At 42.9% G+C, this 19113-nt stretch overlaps 1 protein-coding gene across 4 annotated transcripts in view; it reads left to right on the plus strand.

Annotated features, from left to right (window-relative positions):
- Window positions 1-19113, plus strand: part of BICDL1 (BICD family like cargo adaptor 1) — a 136751-nt gene that overhangs the window by 104028 nt on the left and 13610 nt on the right. For all 4 annotated transcript variants that reach the window (XR_013486489.1, XM_078154361.1, XM_021007992.2 and 1 more), the window contains 2 exons: window positions 8079-8209; window positions 16981-17101. Coding sequence is in view for 3 of the 4 variants with exons in the window: in XM_078154361.1 (XP_078010487.1) it covers window positions 8079-8209; window positions 16981-17101 (252 nt within the window). In the remaining variant the exon portion in view is untranslated. The remainder of the gene's footprint in view (window positions 1-8078; window positions 8210-16980; window positions 17102-19113) is intronic.

A 19113-nucleotide genomic window follows, 5' to 3' on the forward strand; every position in this document is an offset into this window, starting at 1 on the left:
GAGCCAGGTAGTGCAGTGGATAGAGCACTGGCCCTGGATTCAGAAGGACCTGAGTTGAAATCTGGCCTCAGACACATAACACTTACTAGTTGTATGACCCTGGGCAAGTCACTTAACCCCATTGCCTAGCCAAAAGAAAGAAAAAGAAAGAAATACTCTCCACAGATACAGATAGCAACTACTCCATAATGGAGAGTTGCCTAGGGCCCTGAAAGGTTAAGGACCTTACCTGTCATTACGCTGCTAGTGGGTTTCAAAGGTAGAACTTTGAACCCATTTCCTCCACCCTCCTTTGCCCAAGGAAGTTGCCTCTTGCCCTGGACATATTAGACATTTAATAGCTGTCTATTGAATTGAATTGAGTTGGAAGGTATAATACACATTTTGCAGAAAAGAAAACTGAGGCACAGAGGTGTTAAGTGATTTGCCTAAAGTCACAAATCATTGATAAGGCCCCTTAAAGTTATGGCTACCTAATCTTCCTGTACCACCTCAGGAGTAATTTGGTATCTCTTTTTAATATCTCACTAAAATTCTTTAGAGTTACTTAATATCTTTTTTTTAAATTTTTTTAAGGCAATTGGGGTTAAGTGACTTGCCCAGGGTCACACAGCTAGTAAGTGTCAAGTGTTTGGTCTGAATCTGGATTTGAACTCAGGTCCTCCTGACTTCAGGGCCAGGGCTCTATCCACTGTGCCACCTAGCTGCCCCCTAGAGTTACTTAATATCTTAATAGGCATCTAAGCAGCATAGTGGCTAGAGTGCTAGCCCTGGAGTCAGGGAGACTTGAGTTTGAATCCTACCTTAGGTCTTTTCTAACTATGTGACCTTGAGCAAGTCATTCTACTTCTCTCAGGTTCAATTTCCTCATATGTAAAAAGGAGATCATAATAGCACCTCCCTCCCCCCCGGGTTGTTGTGAGAATCACATGAGACTATATATGTTTTTTGTTTTGTTTTGTTTTTGCTGAGGTAATCAGGGTTAAGTGACTTGCCCAGGGTCACACAGCTGGTGTCAAGTGTCTAAGGTCAGATTTCAGCTCAGGTCCTCTTGACTCCAAAGCTGGAGGTCTATTCACTGCACCTCCTAGCTGCCCTGTGAGACAGTATATGTAAAGCACTTTGTAAACCTTAGAGTGCTATATAAATGTGAGTTATTATTATCATCACCATCATCATTATTATTATAGCACGTTCATTACACATGATGAGTGACTAGTAGGTATCATTGACTTGATTCAAAGTGAGCAAGCTTCAGGCTCATCATCTTAACTACTTCAAACTAAATCTAAATTTAAATCTAAATCCTCTCTCAAGCACCTACCAGCTATACAACCTTAAACAAGGCAAAACTCAGCAGTCCTCAGTTTCCTCTTCTGTAAAATGGAGTGATCCTCAATATCCCTTCTAGCTCTGAATCCTGTGATCTTCCACAGTAAGAGAAATACCACCAGATTTTGAGTCAGAAGACCTGGGTTTAATTCCCAGTTCTAACACTTACTAGCAGTGTGACCCTGGGCAAATCACTTAACCCAGTTTGCCTCAGTTTCCTCATCTGCAAAATGAGCTGGAGAAGGAAACCATGCCAAGAAAACCCCAAATGGGATGACAAATAGTCAGACATGATGTAAAAACAAGTCAGCAACAACATTGGAAACAGTTTCAAGGCAACTCTGGTCTTTTTATCAGAAATGCTTGGAACTCCTTTGTTGCATTAAATTTCCCCTCTAAGAGTATAATCAGTTTTGCTGGATTTGGCTGTAAGGCCATATTCTGTGATGTATTTTTGAAATTGTGAAATATATTATATATATATATACTTATTATATATGTATATATTTATATATAGTTGAAATATGCAAAATATATGTGTATATATATACACACATACATATATATGTCTCTTTCTATATAAATATATATGCATATGTATATATAACACACATATCCTGGAATATTGTATTTCAAGCCCTCTGCTCCTTTATAGCAGAGGCTGCTAAATCATCTGTGATTCATTCTATGGCTCCTCAGTACTTGGATTCTTTCTTTCTGGCTGCTTGCAACATTTATTTTTTCTTTGATCTAAGAACTCCAGATTTTAGCCGTAATGTTCCTGAGAGTTTTAATTTTGAGGTTTCTTTCAGGAGATAACTGGTGGATTCTATTTCCACTTTGCTGTTTGGTTCCAGGACATCTAGGCAGTTTTCATTTATGATTTCTTAAAATATGAAATATTTCTTGAAATCCGTCCCATTTCTTAGTCATGAATTTCAGGTAATCGAATAGTTCTTAACAAATTATCCCTTTTTCATCTGTTTTCAAGGTCAGTTGTTTTTTATATGCGATCCCTTATATTTTCATCTATTTTTTCAGTCAGTCCTTGACTTTGTTTTAATACTTCTTATTATCTCATGGAGTCATTATCTTCTATTTGGTCCACTCAAAGCTTCAAAGAGTTTGTTCCTTAAGGATTTGAACCTTCTATGCCAAGCTATTAATTCCCTTTCCAGTTCTTTCTTCCATAGACATAATTTCTTTGCCAATTTTTCCCTCTAGTGCTCTCATTTCATTTGTAAAAGACATTTTTAACCTTTTTAAAATCTCTTTTAGGATTAGGATTAGGAATTCCAGTTGAATTTATATATAAACTGTGTTTTTCCCTGAGGCTTTACTTGGAAAGGTTTTAGAGTTATTCTTCTCTTCTGAATTTATTTCTTGAATGTCCCTATCACCATAATATCTTTTTATGGTGGTAATCTTTTTCTGTTTGCTCATTCTTCCAGCCTATTTCCTGACTTTAGAATTTATGTCAAGGTCAGGCTCTGCATATTTCTGGAAGCGATGTTCAGTCCTGCTACTTTCTTGAGTTATTGATTGTTGTGTTATTTAAGACTCTCAGGGAGTGCTCAGGCTAGAGATTTGCAAGCTGTAAGTACTCCCAAAGTGGTCTCATCCAGGGCAAAATCTGGTTTCTGCCCTTTTCATATGAGTTCTGTGCATTCCTGACCTAGGTTTGGGTCTGAGCAACATGCCTTATGGGTTGGCTCCATTTGGAGTTACCACAGACTAAGGAAGGAAGGAAAGAAGGAAGGAGGGAAGGAAGGAAGGAAGGAAGGAAGGAAGGAAGGAAGGAAGGAAGGAAGGAAGGAAGGAAGGAAGGAAGGAAGGAAGGAAGGAGGAAGGAAGGAAGGAAGGAAGAAGGAAGGGGGAAGGAGGGAGGGAGGAGGGGGAAGGAAGGAAGGAAGGAAGGAAGGAAGGAAGGAAGGAAGGAAGGAAGGAAGGAAGGAAGGAGAAGGAAGGAAGGAAGAAGGAAGGGGAGGGAGGGAAGGGAGGAAGAAGGAGGAAGGAAGGAAGGAAGGAAGGAAGGAAGGAAGGAAGGAAGGAGGAGAAGGAGAAGGAAGGAGGAGGGAGGGAAGGAGGAGGGAGGGAAGGAAGGATTTATTAAGCATCTGTCATGTGCCAAGCACTGTGTTAGGCATTTGACAAATATTATCCATTTAATCTTCACAACAACCCTGAGAGATAGGTGCTATTATCTCCATTTTACAGTTGAGGAAACTGAGGCAAAAAGAAGTCAAATGACTTGCCCAGTAGCATATAACTAATAAGTGTCTGAGACTGGACTTGAACTCAGGTCTTCCTGACTCCAGGCCTGGCGCTCTGTCCAATGCGCCATCTAACTACTTCAGACTGGGCTGAAAGCTGGAAATGAGAGCTCCCTCTGCTCCCGGGGCTTCAGACCCCTAGGTTTTCTCCTCAACTTACTCTTTGCTCAGTGCCTAGCCTAGGGCCTTCACGGCTTCTTACCCTGGAACATCACGTCATCCTTAAGCCCAGGTCCCATTCTCAGTCTGCACTGGATCAGTGGCCTGGAGCTTGAGTGATTGACAGAGCTGCCAGTTTGCACCTGTTCTTACTCCCCACACAAGACTAGGCCCCTCTGTACCTGACTTGGAATCTCTTCTTGCCTGGTGCACACATAGGCTAGAATGCTTTTTGTGACCATTTCTGTCTAGACTCTGTCCTCCTTGTTCACAGACTTCTCTTTTTGCCAACTTGACTGGAAAAAAATGAGTCGCTGAGTTTTTCTTGGATTTCTTGATTAGGACTTGGTCTAATACATTTTCTGCATCCACTTAGAGGAGTCATGGAGTAGAGATGGCCTTTACTTCTTCCTGCTTCTCCATTATCTTGGTTCCCTATAACTAATAATAGTAACAGAATGATTAATATCGGAGCTGACTTTTCTGTAGCACTCCAGAGTTTCCTCTGTGAAGACTGAGAACAACTTTATGAGATGTATTATGATTTTTCCCATTTTTCAGATGAAGAAACTGAGGCTCAGAAAGGTTAAGTGACTTGCCAGAGTAACACAGCTAAGTGTCCAATTGAGATTGGAATCTGGTTCTTCTTGAATCCAAGACAAATAATGAGGTTAGGTCTTCGTGTCTCACTGCTGATCATGGCACCTATAAGCAACATGATCTAGTAGATAGAATAGTAGACTTAGAGTCAGGAAATCCGCAGATGAAATCCCATCTCTGCCACTTTATCTAAACCTCACTTTCCTTATCTGTAAAATGCACAGGGGGGAGAAATGCCTATAAGTGACCAAACTTACAGAGTTATTGTAAGGTTCAAATGTATGTAAAATGTGAAAGATGGCAATAATCAATTTTGGAGAAGTTGTAAGAAGAAGGTATACTAATGCATTGTTGGTGAAGCTGTGAATTGATCTATTCTGAAAAGAAATTTTAAATTATTATAAGAAAGTGACTAAAATGTCCATATAGTTTGGCCCAAAGATTCCACCACTAGGCACATCCCCACACAGAAGTCAATGAAAAAAAAAATTTATATCATGTCATACTTTTTTGGTTATGTTGCATGGTTTTGCTGAATTTATTTTTTTTCCTTGATTTTATTATGAATTATGACTCCCTTGGAAAAGGAAAGAAGGAAGGACACATCAAAAAAATAGAAATTAAGAATGTATTTTTAAATAATTAATACATTTACTTTTAGTTTTCAACATTCACTTCCATAAGATTTTGAGTTTTAAATTTTCTCCCCTTCTCTTTCCCTCTCCCTAAAATGGCATGCAATCCGACATAGACTTTACTTATACGTTCATATTAAGCATATTTTCACATTAGTCATGATGTAAAGAAGAATTAAAACCAATGGGAGGAACCATGACAAAGACAAATCAAAACAATAAAAGAAAAGGAGAGCAATTAGCATGCTTCCATCTGCTTTCAGACTCCATAGTTCTTTCTCTGGATGTGGATAGCAGTTTCCATCATGAGTCTTTTGAAGTTGTCTTAGATCCTTAAATTGCTGAGAAGGGCTAAGTCTTTCAAAGTCAGCTGTCTCACAGTGTGGCTGTTACTGTGTACAATGTTCTCCTGGTTCTGCTCATTTCACTCAGCATTAGTTCATTTAAATCTTCCCGGGTTTTTCTGAAGTCTGCCTGCTCATCATTTCTTATAGCACAATAGTATTCCATTATATTCATATACTACAACTTGTTCAGCCATTCCCCAATTGATGGGCATCCCCTCAATTTCCAGTTCTTTGCCACCACAGAAAGAGCTGCTATAAATCTTTTTTGTACATGTGGGTCCTTGAAAAATGTATTTTTAAAAGTGCTTTGTAAACCTTAAAGAGTTACAGAAATTCCAGTTGTTATTTGAAGAACATTTATTAACCACATTGTGGTAATGTGGTCAGTGTAATACTGCAATGTGCAAATCATACTGTCATTAATGCATAGTACTACTACCATGTGGAAATTAAAAGATAAATATAGAAAGCCTGCGATCTCATCATGGACAACACTTTATGTACATTATCTCACATAATCCTCATAACGTCCCTATGAAGTAGGTGCTACTATTATACCCATTTTACAAATAAGGAAACTGGGGCTTAGAGAGATTAAGTGACTTGTTCAGGACCATACAGCTAGAAAGTGTAGAGGAAGGATTTGAACCTAGATTTTCCTGAGTTCTGGACCCGCTATGCATGACTGCCTCTCCTGATCTTATTGGAGCATCACAACAACCTTTTGAGGCAGGGACTACAGATACTATTATTGTTATTATCCCCATTCTACCACTGGGAAAACTAAGGCTCAAGGAAATTAAATGACTTGTCCATGGTCATGCAGCTAGTAAGTGTCAGAGGAGAGATTTGAACCCAAGGTCTTTCCGAGCCCAAGTTTAGAGCTGTCCACTAGACAAATGCTGACCTTCTATCACAGGAAAATAGATTTAGAGTTGAAAGGTACATTAAGCCCAACCCCCAACTTTTTACAGATGAAAAAGAGTCCCCAAGAGGTGAATGACTTGCCCAGGGTCACACAGCTCAAAGTATCTGAAGCAGGATTTGATCCCAGGTCTTTCTTAGTCCAAGTCCAGTGTTCCATCTTCGATGCAGCTGCTCCCTCTACACTGAATGTTGGGTCCTAGGGTTAAAGCTGGAGGGACTTTAAAGACATCTGGTCCAACCCTCTCTACACCCCCACCTCACCCCAGTGTTAGAGACAAGAAAACTGAGCAATGATGGGAATTGCCTGGGATCACCCTGGTAGTAAGCAGAAGGGTCTGAGAAGATGCAGAGTTCAGTAAGTCAGCTGGAACCTGGCTTTGGACATTTGCCAGCTGTGTGGTAAAGGGAAAGCTTTTAACCCCTAAAAGCCTCAGTTTCCTTCTGTTAACTCACCAGGATGCTTTAAAGAAATTGTAAACTTAAAAATTTGAGAGAAACATGAATTGTCCATCTTCCCTGGCCCCTTTAGGCTGCTGAGGGAAGGAATATAATATTTTAGCCAGTAATCTCAAGCTTACTGTAGGATTCCTCTCTCCCTTTTTTCCTTCTCTCTCTCTCTCTCTCTCTCTCTCTCTCTCTCTCTCTCTCTCTCTCTCCTCTCTCTCTCTCTTCTCTCTCTCTCCTCTCTCCTCTCTGTTTCCCCCTTCTTCTCTCTCTCCCTCCCCCTCCCTTTTTCCCTTTCCCTCCCCATTCCCCCCATCTCTCCCCTCCTCTCTCACCCAGGGGGTCCAGTCATACAGTGTAATGAAAAGAACGCTGGCTTTAGGGTGAGAGGACCTCCGGGTGTGCTGTTGATCAGTCACTTGGTGTCCCTCAGCCTTAGTTCCGTCACCTATAAAATGGTGATTAGATGACTTCTGACGTCCCTCAAAGCTATAAATCTACAATCCCAGAATCCTACCAGCCTCAGCTCAGGCAGCCACAGGTGGTATAAAAGAGAGACAGTCTGATGAGTATGGAGTCAGAAAGGCCCAAGTTCAAGGCCTGCCACAAACACTGGCTGTGTGACCCTAGGGAAGTCACTTCACCTTTGTGTGCCTTGGTTTCTTTATCTGTAAAATGGGGTGCTTACCTCACAGCTTTATTTTGAATATCAGTGTGATCATGTATTTAAAATGCTTCATAAAGTTTAAAGTACTAAATCAATGTTAGTTAATGTTTGATCCTACACAACCTCCCTTGGTAGCTGCCCTTATTATCCTATTTTACTAATGAGGAAAATGAGGCTAATGGAGATTAGGTGACTTGCCCAGGGCCACACAGCTAGAGAATGTCTGAGGCTGGATTTGAACGGACTTTCCCGATTCCGCATCCTAGCCCTCTATCCCCTATGCCACCTAGTTATAATGATATTTGTTGTAGCTAATGCTGTTGGGCAGCTAGATGGTGCACTGGGCTTGGGGTCAGGAAGACCTGAGTTCAAATTTGCCCTCAGACAATTTACTAACCATGTGACTCTGTGCCAGTCACTTGCCCTCTATCTGCTTCAGTTTCCCCAATTATAAAATGAGGCTAGATAACAGTAACTACCTCCCAGGGTTGTTATGAGAATCAAGTGAGATAACATTTGTTTTTAGGGGGGGAAAAAAAGAGAAGAGGAAGTTTAGCACAGTGCCTAGCACATAGTAGGTGCTTTATAAATGCTTCTTCCCTCCCTCCCCCTTACCATTGTCATCATTTCCTCTTGAAACAGAGCTATGGGATGGAACTCTCACAGGCTTCTTTCTTGTTCTGGCCTCTTCCAGGTGACGATGCTGAGCGTGGAGATGACGGCCCTCAAGGAAGAGAGAGACCGCCTCCGAGTGACATCTGAGGAGAAAGAAGCCAAGGAGCAGCTTCTCAAAGCCCTTAGGGACCGAGATGAGGCCATTGCAAAGTAAGACACTGCTCCAGTCCTTTACTTCAGCGGTGTGAATATTATGGAATATGTTTTATTTTGATTTTCACCAATGGCATTCCAAAGCAAATGCATTCCTAGGCTGCGTTAAGAGAGGTATAGCATCTGGGATCAGGGAGCAGAGAGTTCTGCTGTCCTCCACCCACATCAGAAATATTGTGTTCAGTTCTAAGTAATGCATTTTAGAAAGTAGAATGATAAGCTGGAGAGACCATAGAGTTAGAGCCAAGGTGATTTTCCTAAAATACAGATCTGACCATGTCACACCACACACACACACAACACACATACACACACACACACACACACACTAAACTCCACTGGCGCCAGGAACAAACATAAAATGTCCTGTTGGTCATTCCAAGTCCTTCATAACCTAGCACCACTCCATCCCCACCTTTCCAGTCTTCTTACACTATACACCCCTCCAAGAAATCTCCTGTCCAGTAACATTGGTTTCCTTGCTGTTCCACAAATAAGAAAGTCCACCCCTCCATCCCAGGCATTTTCCCTGGCTGTCACCCATGCCTGAAATACTCTCCCTCTTTATCTCCACTCCAATCAGTAAACATTCGTTAAGCACCTACTATGTGCCAGGCACTGTGCTAAGCCCAGAGGGTACAAGTCCCAGCTAAAATCCCACCTTCTAGAGGAAGCTTTTTCTGATTCCTTCAAATTCTAATGCCTTCCATCTGATGAGTACTTCCACTTTCTCCTGTATATAACCTATTTCTACATGGTTATTTAAATGTTGCCTTCCCCATTAGACTGAGAGTTCTTTGAGGGCAGGTGCAGTCTTTTGCCTTTCTTTGTAATGACTGACTGAGGAAGAGAATTCAGAGGTCACCTAGTCCAATCCTTCTCATTTTTACAAATGAAGAAACTGAGTCACAGACTTCAAGCCAAGTAGAGTCAAGAGACATTTAAAGACCTCCTATGTACCAGGCATTGTGCTAAGTGCTGGGGTTACAAAGAAAGGCAAAAGAAAAGTCCCTCTTTTCCTACCATCACACAGGTAGTCAATGACGCTGGACTAGACGTGAACCCAGAACCGTAGGTTAGGATCTCAGATTTATCATGGATTTCAAAGGCCATCCAGCTCCGTTTTACAGATGTGAAAAATAAGACAGAGAGAGCTCCGTGAGGTCTCACATCTATTGAACAGCATTGGACTATAAAGAGCAAATCTATCATTAGATCCGTACCTACGGGATGAGAGATTTAGAGCTGAAAAAGACCTTCGAGGTCATCTAGGCCAACCCCTCACTTGACAGATAAGGAATGATGGCACAAAGTGGTTCAGTGACTCACCCAGGGTCACACCACTACTAAGTGTCAGAGGTGGGATCTGAACCCCAATCTTCCTGCGTCTAAGCCCAGGATTGTAACTACTACGTCTCTACTCAAAGCCTTTCCATCTCGATAGGACCTGACAGCACAGTCTTTAAGAACCCAGGGTCCTCTCCTTCCCCCAAGGCAGCATCAGAATATGATCTTAACAGATGTCGTTCACAAGCACTATTCTTAAAAAATAGTGATTTTCTTTTTCATAAACAAAATTAGAAATTCTTATATACTGCCAGTAAACTGGTGCTTTTAAGGTATATTTCATGCCCATCACTGTTTTTTTTTTCCTCCTCTTTCCCAGGTCATGAAGGAAATGAATTTCTAACTAGTATCCATAGTTAGACAAAATGCCAGGGGGTACATTGGATAGAGGGTTGGGCCTGGAGTCAGGAAGAACTGAGTTCAAATCCAGACTCAGATCCTTACTAACTGTGTGATTGTGGGCAGGTTACTTCACTGCTGGCTGCCTCGGTTTCCTCATCTGTAAAATGGGGAAAAGAATAGCCCCCATCTCCTGGACTTGTTGTGAGGATAAAGTGAGATTATATCTGTAAAGCACTTTGCAAACTTTAAAGTGCTATAAGATTCTAGCTATTAATCACCACCTCACTGAGTGGAGGGCAACCAAGGTGTTGAAGGGCTTTCGTATATGTCATGTGAGGATGGTGCTAGCCTGGAAGACTAAGGCAAGGGGGGGCAGATGAGAGCTGTCTTCAAGTATGTGGAGGACTGTAGTGCAGAAAGGAAAGGGAAAGGGAACAAGCATTTATTAAGCACCTACTGTGTGCCAGGCACTGTGTTCAGTGAAAAGATTAGACTAGCTCTCTTTGACTCCAGAGACAGGACCAGGATCAATGACCGACTAGTGCAAATAATATGAGGAAACCCTTCCTAAGAATTAGAGCTGGGGGCAGCTAGGTAGCACAATGGATAGGGCCCTGAAATCAGGAGGACCTGAGTTCAAATCTGGCCTCAGGCCAGATACTTAATACTTACTAGCTGTGTGACCCTGGGCAAGTCACTTAACCCCAATTGCCTAAAAAAAGAATTAGGGTTGGCCCAAGGTGGGCTGGGCCTCCTCAAGTGGTCATAGGCTTTACTTCATTGGTAGTGTTTAGCAAAGTTATTGTATTGTATACATTATATAAATATTATTACATTTAGCAAATATTCATCATCCATCAGGAATATGGTAGAGTGTATACTTAATTAAGAATGGCTAAAATTAGATGGGTTCTGAGGTCCCCTCACCTTTGAAATTATGTCATTCTGTGACAAGTGCCAACAGCGAAATGTATGTACAAAACCACAGAGATAGGGACCTGTGATTTTCTTGGTATAAAGAATTCCCAGATGAGTAATCTCTCTCTACCAATGCAAGTCGGCATCTTCTCTGCAACTTACAGAAAATCACTGGAGTAGAAGTATCATAGTCTCAGACTGCATGTGCCCCTCAAAACACTCAAGTGCATCTGAATGAGATTAAAATATAATTGGGAAATGTTTAACAAAATAAGCAAAAACACGACATAGATAATGTGAATTTGTGGTTTTCTAGTCCAATATGCAGTTCTATTTGAGTTTGACGCCTAGAAAACTGAGCAACTAAGGACCACACAACTGGTAGGTATGTCTGAGGCAGATCTTGAACCCAGGTCAAGAACATAAAAGAAAAAAAATAAGAAAACAAGCGTGCTTATAACTGAAAGCAGTTGACAACCCCAAAACCCCAAGATTGTAAATGATTGTTCGCGTGTCTGTAACTTTAGGAACCATCTGTGCTACTTGTTCAGTTGTGTCCAGCTTTTGTGACCCCATTTGGGGTTTTCTTGGCACTGGAGTGGCTCGCCATTTCCTTCTCCAGCTCATTTTACAGATGAGGAAACTGAGGCAAACAGGGTGAAGTGACTTCAGGGTCACACACGTAGAAAGTGTCTGAGGCCAGATTTGAACTCAGGAAGATGAGTCCAGTCCTGGCATTCTGTGCTCTATGGCACTACTTAGCTGCCTACCTATTGTTAACCCCACCCTGAAAGATACTTACTCTGACTTCCAGGGTAGTGCCTACATCAGCCTTGTTCTCCTTTTCAATCTTTGTTCCTGTGTTAACTGATCTTGTCAACTGTGACTGCTTCGTTGTCATCAACATTTACATTCTTCTGGTTCTGCTTTCTTCATTCTGAGTTGTTTCATACAAGAATGTTCACATTTCTTGGAATCCTTCACCTCCATCATTCATCTTCCAGCTGAATGACATTTTGTGTATTACATTCACCGATACAGTCTTCGCTTGTTTCCAGTTTTTTGTTTGTGGGACTTTTCTATTTCATTTTGGTTTTGCCACAATAAGTAACACTTCTGACAGTATTTTGTTGTTGAGTCATTTTTCAGTCATGTCCAACTCTTCATGACCCCATTTAAGGTTTTCTTAGCAAAGATACTGGAGTAATTTGCCATTTCCTTCTCCATTTCATTTTATAGATGAGGAAACTGAGGCAAACAGGGTGAAATGACTTGCCCAGGGTCACACAGATATGTATCTGACATGTATGTATCACACAGTATGTAGCTGAGGTCACATTTGAACTCAGGACTTCCTGATTCCAGGCCCAGCACTCTATCCACCGAGGCACCTGTTTGGTTTTTTTCAATTGATAGGTCCTTTCTTCCTGTCAATAAACTCACACAGGGAATAGCCCCAAGGTTGGGACTATAGCCAAAGAATAAAACTTTTTGTAACTCTAACTATTGAATAATCCATCTCAAAAAGTGTTTATTGAAAGTCTAGCCCTCTGCTACATGATGTGGGAAACAAAAAAAAGATAAGATATCCAACTCCCTGAGCATTTGCAATCCCATTGGAGAGACAAGACTAGCAGAGGCCTAGGAGGCATGGTGGTGCCCTTGTGAAAAGGGAGACTGGATTCAGAGTCAGCGTGACTCTGCTGTTTACTGCCGGCATGGCTTTGAGTAAGTCCCTTCCCCTCTCTGGACTTCAGTTCCCTCATCTGTAAAATGAAGGGGCTGGGCTCGATGATCTCCAATGTCCTTGGCATGGCTGAATTATGCTTCTCTGCCCATGATCCTTCATCAGCCTGGTGTCCTCCCAGAAATCTTCCATAAAAAAAACCCTACCCCAAGTGCTGGTAGCTTTCCTCTAGGTTTCTTATTATCATTATATTATCATATATATTATATATTATTATTATATAGTATACATATTATTATATGCTATATAATAATATATAATTATAATAATATATAATATTATTAACATCATTATTAATGACAACACTATTAAGGATAATAACAGCTAGCATTTATATGCTTTAAGATTTGCAAAGTGCTTTACAAATATTAGTCAGTAAACATTCATTAAGCACCTACTATGTGCTAGGCTTTGTGCTAAGTGCAGGCAATACAAGTACAAAAAAAGAACCACAGTCCACACCCTCAAGGAGCTTGCAATCTAGTGGGGAGGGCGGAACAATACTCAAAAGGAAGCTGAAAGGGGAGAAGAGAGGGAGGGAAGGTAGCCTGGGGGGGAGCACCGGTGGGAAATGAAGAGATGACTGGCCTGGGAGCCCTCTATAAATGGAGGCTTTATCTTATTTGATCCTCACAACAACCTGGTAAAGTAGGTACTCTTATTACCCCATTTCACAGGTGAGCAACCTGTCAGAGAGAAGTCACATAGCTAAGTAAATGTCTGAGGCAGGTCTTCATGATTCCATGTCCAGTGCACTCTCCACTGTGCCACCTAGATGCACCAGAGCACTGAGTAGGCTGTCAACCTGTCTCCCTGCCCACCCCACCCCATCCTTTATTTCTTATTCTTCTATACAATCAGTATCCCATCTTAACACATGTTAATGTCTTTTCCCCATTCAGGAAAAGACTAGCATATTAGTCCACATGCCAGTCTCTTTCTGAGTTCTCTCAATTCGACAACCCAGTATGCATTTATGAAGCACCTACTATGTGCCAGGTACTGTGTTGGGCACTGAAGGATACAATGACAAAATTGAGACAGTTCCTGCCCTCCATTTGTTTATACTATTGATTGATAAGTCTCTCCACTTGCCCCAGTCTTCCTGCCTGGTTGCTTTATCACGATAGACCCATACCAACACGGAACTCAGAAAGTCCTGCCTGAAACACTTACTAGATACGTGACTCAAGCAAGTCACTTAACCTTTCTTAGCCTCAGTTTTCCCATCCATGAAATTTCAGTTGTTTTTCAGTTGTGTCCAATTCTTCATGACCCTATTTGGGGTTTTCTTGGCAGAGATACTAAAGTGGTTTGCCATTTCCTTCTCTGGCTCATTGTACAGATAAGGAAACTGAGGCAAGCAGGGTGAAGTGACTTGCCCGGGGTCATGAAGGTAGTGTCTGAGGCCAGATTTGAACTTAGGAAGATGAGTCTTTTTGACTCCAGGCCTTGCGCTCTGTTCACCATGCTGTCACCTAGCCTCCCTAACCATGAAAAGGAAATATTAATATCCCCTACCTCCCAGGGATGTTGTGAGAATCAAACAAGATAACATTTGTGTGGACTTTGCCAGCCTTAAAGTTCTACACACAAAAGACACAATGATATTGATCATCTTTGGGCCCCCATGCCTGGCATGGTGCTTTCTATGTCTTTCTCAAAGTCTATTGAACTTGAGTGGGGAAAGAGCTATGTAAATGCTAGCTGTTGTGTTATTGTTATTGTTGTTATCCTGCGGGCAAATATATAGAAACAAACCCACTGCAAGCAGCTGCTTCGCCTTCCCATCCCCCTCCACCATGCCTGTCCTCCCTGCCATTCTGAGCTGGGCCTCACTTTAATCAAGAGATGGGTTTGTGAAAAGCTGTGTGGAAAATGAATTGTTTTTAATTAAACGATTTCCCCATTAATTCATTAAAACTGTCCCAAGGTCCCTTAGTGACGGGAGGCAAGATTCTTTTCTCGTTTAAAAGAAGCACTGATTAGTATGCGCCAGGCACTGCAGAAACAAAAAAAAAAAGGCAAGAAACAGTCCCTGTCCTCAAGAAGCTTATATTCTAATGGAGGAGACAACATGTACATAACCAGGTATACACAAGATACATACAAGTAGGCCAGGAAAGGTGAGGGAAGGAGACCTCAGAGAGCCGCGTGGCAGCTCCAGTACAGTGGATAGAGCACCAGCCCCGGGGTTGGGAAGACCAGAAGTTCAAATTTGACATCAGGTACTTACTAGCTGTGTGACCTTGCACAAGTCACTTCACCCTGTTTGCCTCAGTTTCCTCATCTGTAAAAAGAGCTAGAGAAAAAAAACAGCAAACCACTCCAGGATCTTTGCCAAGAAAACCCCAAATGGGGTCATGAAGAGTCAGACATGACTGAAAAACGACTGCACAACAATAGAAGAAAGTTAACTTTGGAGGGGAAGAAGACACTAGCAGCTGGGACACCAGGAAAGACTTCCTGTAGAAAGTGGCCTGAAAAATGGCTTTAAGTAGGAAGCCAGTCATTTAGAAAATACTTAAGTTTAAAAAATCACTTGATCAGGCAACAAGTATTTCTTAAGAACCTACTATGTGACGAGCATTGGCAATAACAAAGATAATCATGAAATAGACCCTGCCCCTGAGGAGCTTGGTAAAGAGAGACAACATGGACATAAATAGACATATATGAAAAGAATACAAGGTGATTTGGAGAGGAAGGCATAACTATTTGAGGGAACTGGGAAAAGGTGATGCTTCTGAGGGGATGACTTGGTCAGATCTCTATTTTAGGAACATCGGTTTGGCAGTCAATCAATAAATGTTTATTCAGCACCTACTATGTGCCAGGCACCGTGCTAAGCTCTAAAAATATAAAAAAAGGCAAAAGACCGTCCCTACCCTCAAGGAGCTTGCAATCCAATTGCAAGCTGATTCTTAAGAGAAAGTAGTTTGATTGTGTTCTCTCTGTCTGTCTGTCTTTCTGTGCCCTGTCTCCATTCCATCTGTCTGTTCCTTGCCTACCTCTCCATTCTACTTGCCCTGATTGTACCATCTGTCCCGGCTGCCTGATCTGCCTAATTCCGATCAGTCAGACAGTGCTCTTCCTGTCTGTCTCTGCTCCACTGGTCACGCTATGCCCTGTCTGCCTGCTTGGCTGTCTGTGCCCTGCCTCTGTGTCTGAGTTTTGCCTACTTATCTATGCTTTGTTGGTAAGGTTATAATCTGTCTGCCTGGCCCTAAGGACCCTGGTTCTGCCTCTCCCTACTCTCCCCCCAACCCCTACCCAAGAAAGATCCTGAGGTGAGAGGCCAGAAGGCATCCCTTTTCTCTGGCTCTCCTCCAGATTCTACATAGGTAGATGGGCTGCAGGAGCTCTGGGGCAGGTAGCCCGTTTCTGTGGCAGTCCCAATTTTTGAGGGCAGGACCCTGCTTCTATGGAGAAAGGCTCCATCGGACAGCTCCCAGCCCAGTCAGTAGCTCTTCCCCCATCATTAGTTCCCAGGTTCTCCTCCCTGGCCAGGAAAGGTGAGGGAAGGAGACCTCAGAGAGCCGCGTGGCAGCTCCATCTGTCAGGAAATGCAGAGACGCTGGCTGAGGCCACTGGGAGGTGTAAAAGATTTGTTCTCACACGGAATAACCTGGTGGGCTGATGCTGATGCTGATTATGTAACCATGGCAACCAGCAGCCTTCATCTCCCTTCCTGGCAGGGATGGGAAGAGGAGGCTAGAAGCAGCCCGCCGATGGTACCCTATGGGACAGGACGCAGCTCAGTGAGGGGTGGCTCCCCCACACCCCAGCTGTCATCAGTAGATCTCAGCCGTCAGTAACTGCAAGGGGGAGGGAGGGGCCAAAGGGACCTTAAGAAGCAGGGAGAGGCCAGGACAGCCAGCCAGGAGATGCCTCCTAGACATGTCTGGCTGGCCGGAAGGGACCTCAGAGGCCATCTAATGCACCCCATACCCCCAAGAATGCCCTCAATAACACGCCCAACAAAGAATCATTCAGTCAGTCACCAATCATTTATGAAACACCTACTAGGTACCAGCAGCTGTGCTAAGTGCTAGGAATACAAAGGAAAGCAAAAACACTGTGAGCTGTAGAGAAATTGCTAATTTATATCCAGAGAGAACCCTTCCAAGAGCTCCCTGTGCTGATTCACTGATGAAATCACAGGTCCAATCAAAAAAATTCATTTTATTAGCTTCCTTGTCTGCTGTGGCATACCATTGGTTTGCTTTGAGCTTGCAGTCCACCAAAACCCCCAGATCCTTTTCTAACCATGTCTCTCCCATCTCATATATGTAAAGTTGATTCATGAACTAAAGCATAAGAATATAGCAGAGCGTATCTGGCCTCAAGGCTGAGGGAAGGTCTGGAGCCCAATGCCCCCCATTTAAATTCAGCCCTGGCTTGTCTGTTTCAGGAAGAACGCGGTGGAAATGGAATTGGCCAAGTGTAAGATGGACATGATGTCCCTCAACAACCAGCTCCTGGATGCCATTCAGCAGAAACTGAACCTCTCCCAACAGCTTGAGGCCTGGCAGGTAAAGGGCAGGGCTGGGGATAGGGCTGGCCATTTGGGTGGGGCCTGCAGAGTAGCCGTAGCCCCCAGAAACTGAGATGCAGATGGGATTTTGAATGGTGACATCGGCAACCTGGAAGGATGCTAAGAAGGCCCCCGAGAGGGTGCTCATAGGTCCGCTATCTCTGCAGACTGGTGTTAGAGCATCTTTTAGCTCTTCTTCTGGTCACAGAATCTCAGGGACCTCAGAGGTCTCCAGCCCCACCCATATCTGAACAAGAGGTCCCTCTACTAGACAAGTGGTCATCTACCTTCTGCTTAAAAACCTTCACTGAAGGGGTCATGGTAAGAAAGACGAGGAAGATGAAAAGAACAGCAATGTCACACCTAACACTGGCACTTCAAAGGTCACTAAGGCTTTCCTCACAGCAACCCCAAGAAGCAGACAGTCCAAGTGGCAATGTACCCCCATTGTACAGATAAGGAGACTGAGGCCTCAAAAATTTCAGTGGCTTAAGAGTCTATAGCCACAGATTCAAACTAAATAGAAAGAAAAAAGCTATCCCTATCATGGAGGAACAGAAAAGTCTGAGTGAAATTTGACTTAAATATAGCTGACAACAGCTCACTGACCCTTTCCCAAAGGCTGACTTCCTCTTTCCTAGCTAAGTTTGGAAACTAGCTTCACCAGATAGATAGATAGAAAAATAGATGGATGGGTGGGTGGGTGGGTGGATAGAAGGATAGATAGAAAGAAAGAAGGATAGGTACAAAGAAAGAAAGACATATATGGAGATAGATAAATAGATACATGGATAGATAGAAAAAATGATGGGTGAATGGATAGAAGGATAGATAAAGAGATAGATATGGAAATAGAGACAGATGGATGGATAGATAGATAGATATAGAGGTAGATAGATGTGGAGGGAGAGAGAGAAAGAGATGGAGATAGATGGATGGATGGATAGACAGATAGATTTGGAGGGAGAGAGAAAGAGAGAGAGCGCGCGCATTAGTAAATACTTACTGTGTGCCGGGTACTTTGCTAAGCACTGAGGATATAAATAGAAGCCATAAAGATAGTCATTATCCTCAAGGAGTTTAGACTCTAACGGGGGAAGAAGGGACCTCAGAGTTACTCAATCTACTCTGTACGTGAATAGGAATCCCCTATACAACATGCCCAACAGAAGAGCATCCAGCCTTTGCTTGAAGCCCCCAGTGAGGGGGAGCCCACCACCTTCAGGAGCTGCCCCTTTGTGATCAGTTGGGGGGGACTGGTCCCTGACTCAAGGACCAACGTCCTTGAAGTCTCTGTCTTCCAGATCCACCTTTTCCCCATCTGAGATCCAAAGACCAGCAGTTTCCCAGCCAGGCTAAGCCCCTTACATGCTTCCAAGTCATCGTAGCTGAATCAAGCCCATCCCTTGGCTTGGGAAGACAGGCCAACATCGGGAAGACACACTTTCAGGATGTGGGTGGAACCATAAACATTTCTTCCCAAGCCATTCTTGGTGGAAGAAATAACTAACCTGAAAAGCCTGCTCACCCTTGGAGGAGAAGCTTGAAATAATTGGTTCTCTAGTGAACTTGGACTTGAGATTCCAAATCCACTGTGTAGGGACCTGGGACTTTTTGCTTTGGCTAAAGTAGTGGCAAGAATATGAGAATAATATAAACAATATTAATGAGCATTTCTATTGAGGCTTAAGGTTTACAAAGTGCTTTATAGGTATCATCTCATTTGATCTAGATGATAACCCTGAGATAGGCACTATAATCCCCATTTTAGAAATGGGGAAACTGAGACCCAGAGAGGGTAAGTGATTTACCCAGGATCACACAGCCCATAAGGATTCAAACTCAGGCCTTCCTCACTCTAAAGCCGGCAGCAATCTTCAGTACACCATGCCACCCTGCCAGGAGCTGCCCCCAATGCTGGCAGGCTTGGCAGTTTGCAAAATGAACCCCACCTCTGGTCAGGAGGGCCAGAGCCCTTCTTTCCCCTGTCTCAATTCTGCTGTGTTTTCC

This window comes from Phascolarctos cinereus, unplaced genomic scaffold (assembly GCF_003287225.1).
Source record: "Phascolarctos cinereus isolate Bilbo 61053 unplaced genomic scaffold, phaCin_HiC Scaffold_4;HRSCAF=312, whole genome shotgun sequence".
NCBI classification, from domain to species: domain Eukaryota; kingdom Metazoa; phylum Chordata; class Mammalia; order Diprotodontia; family Phascolarctidae; genus Phascolarctos; species Phascolarctos cinereus.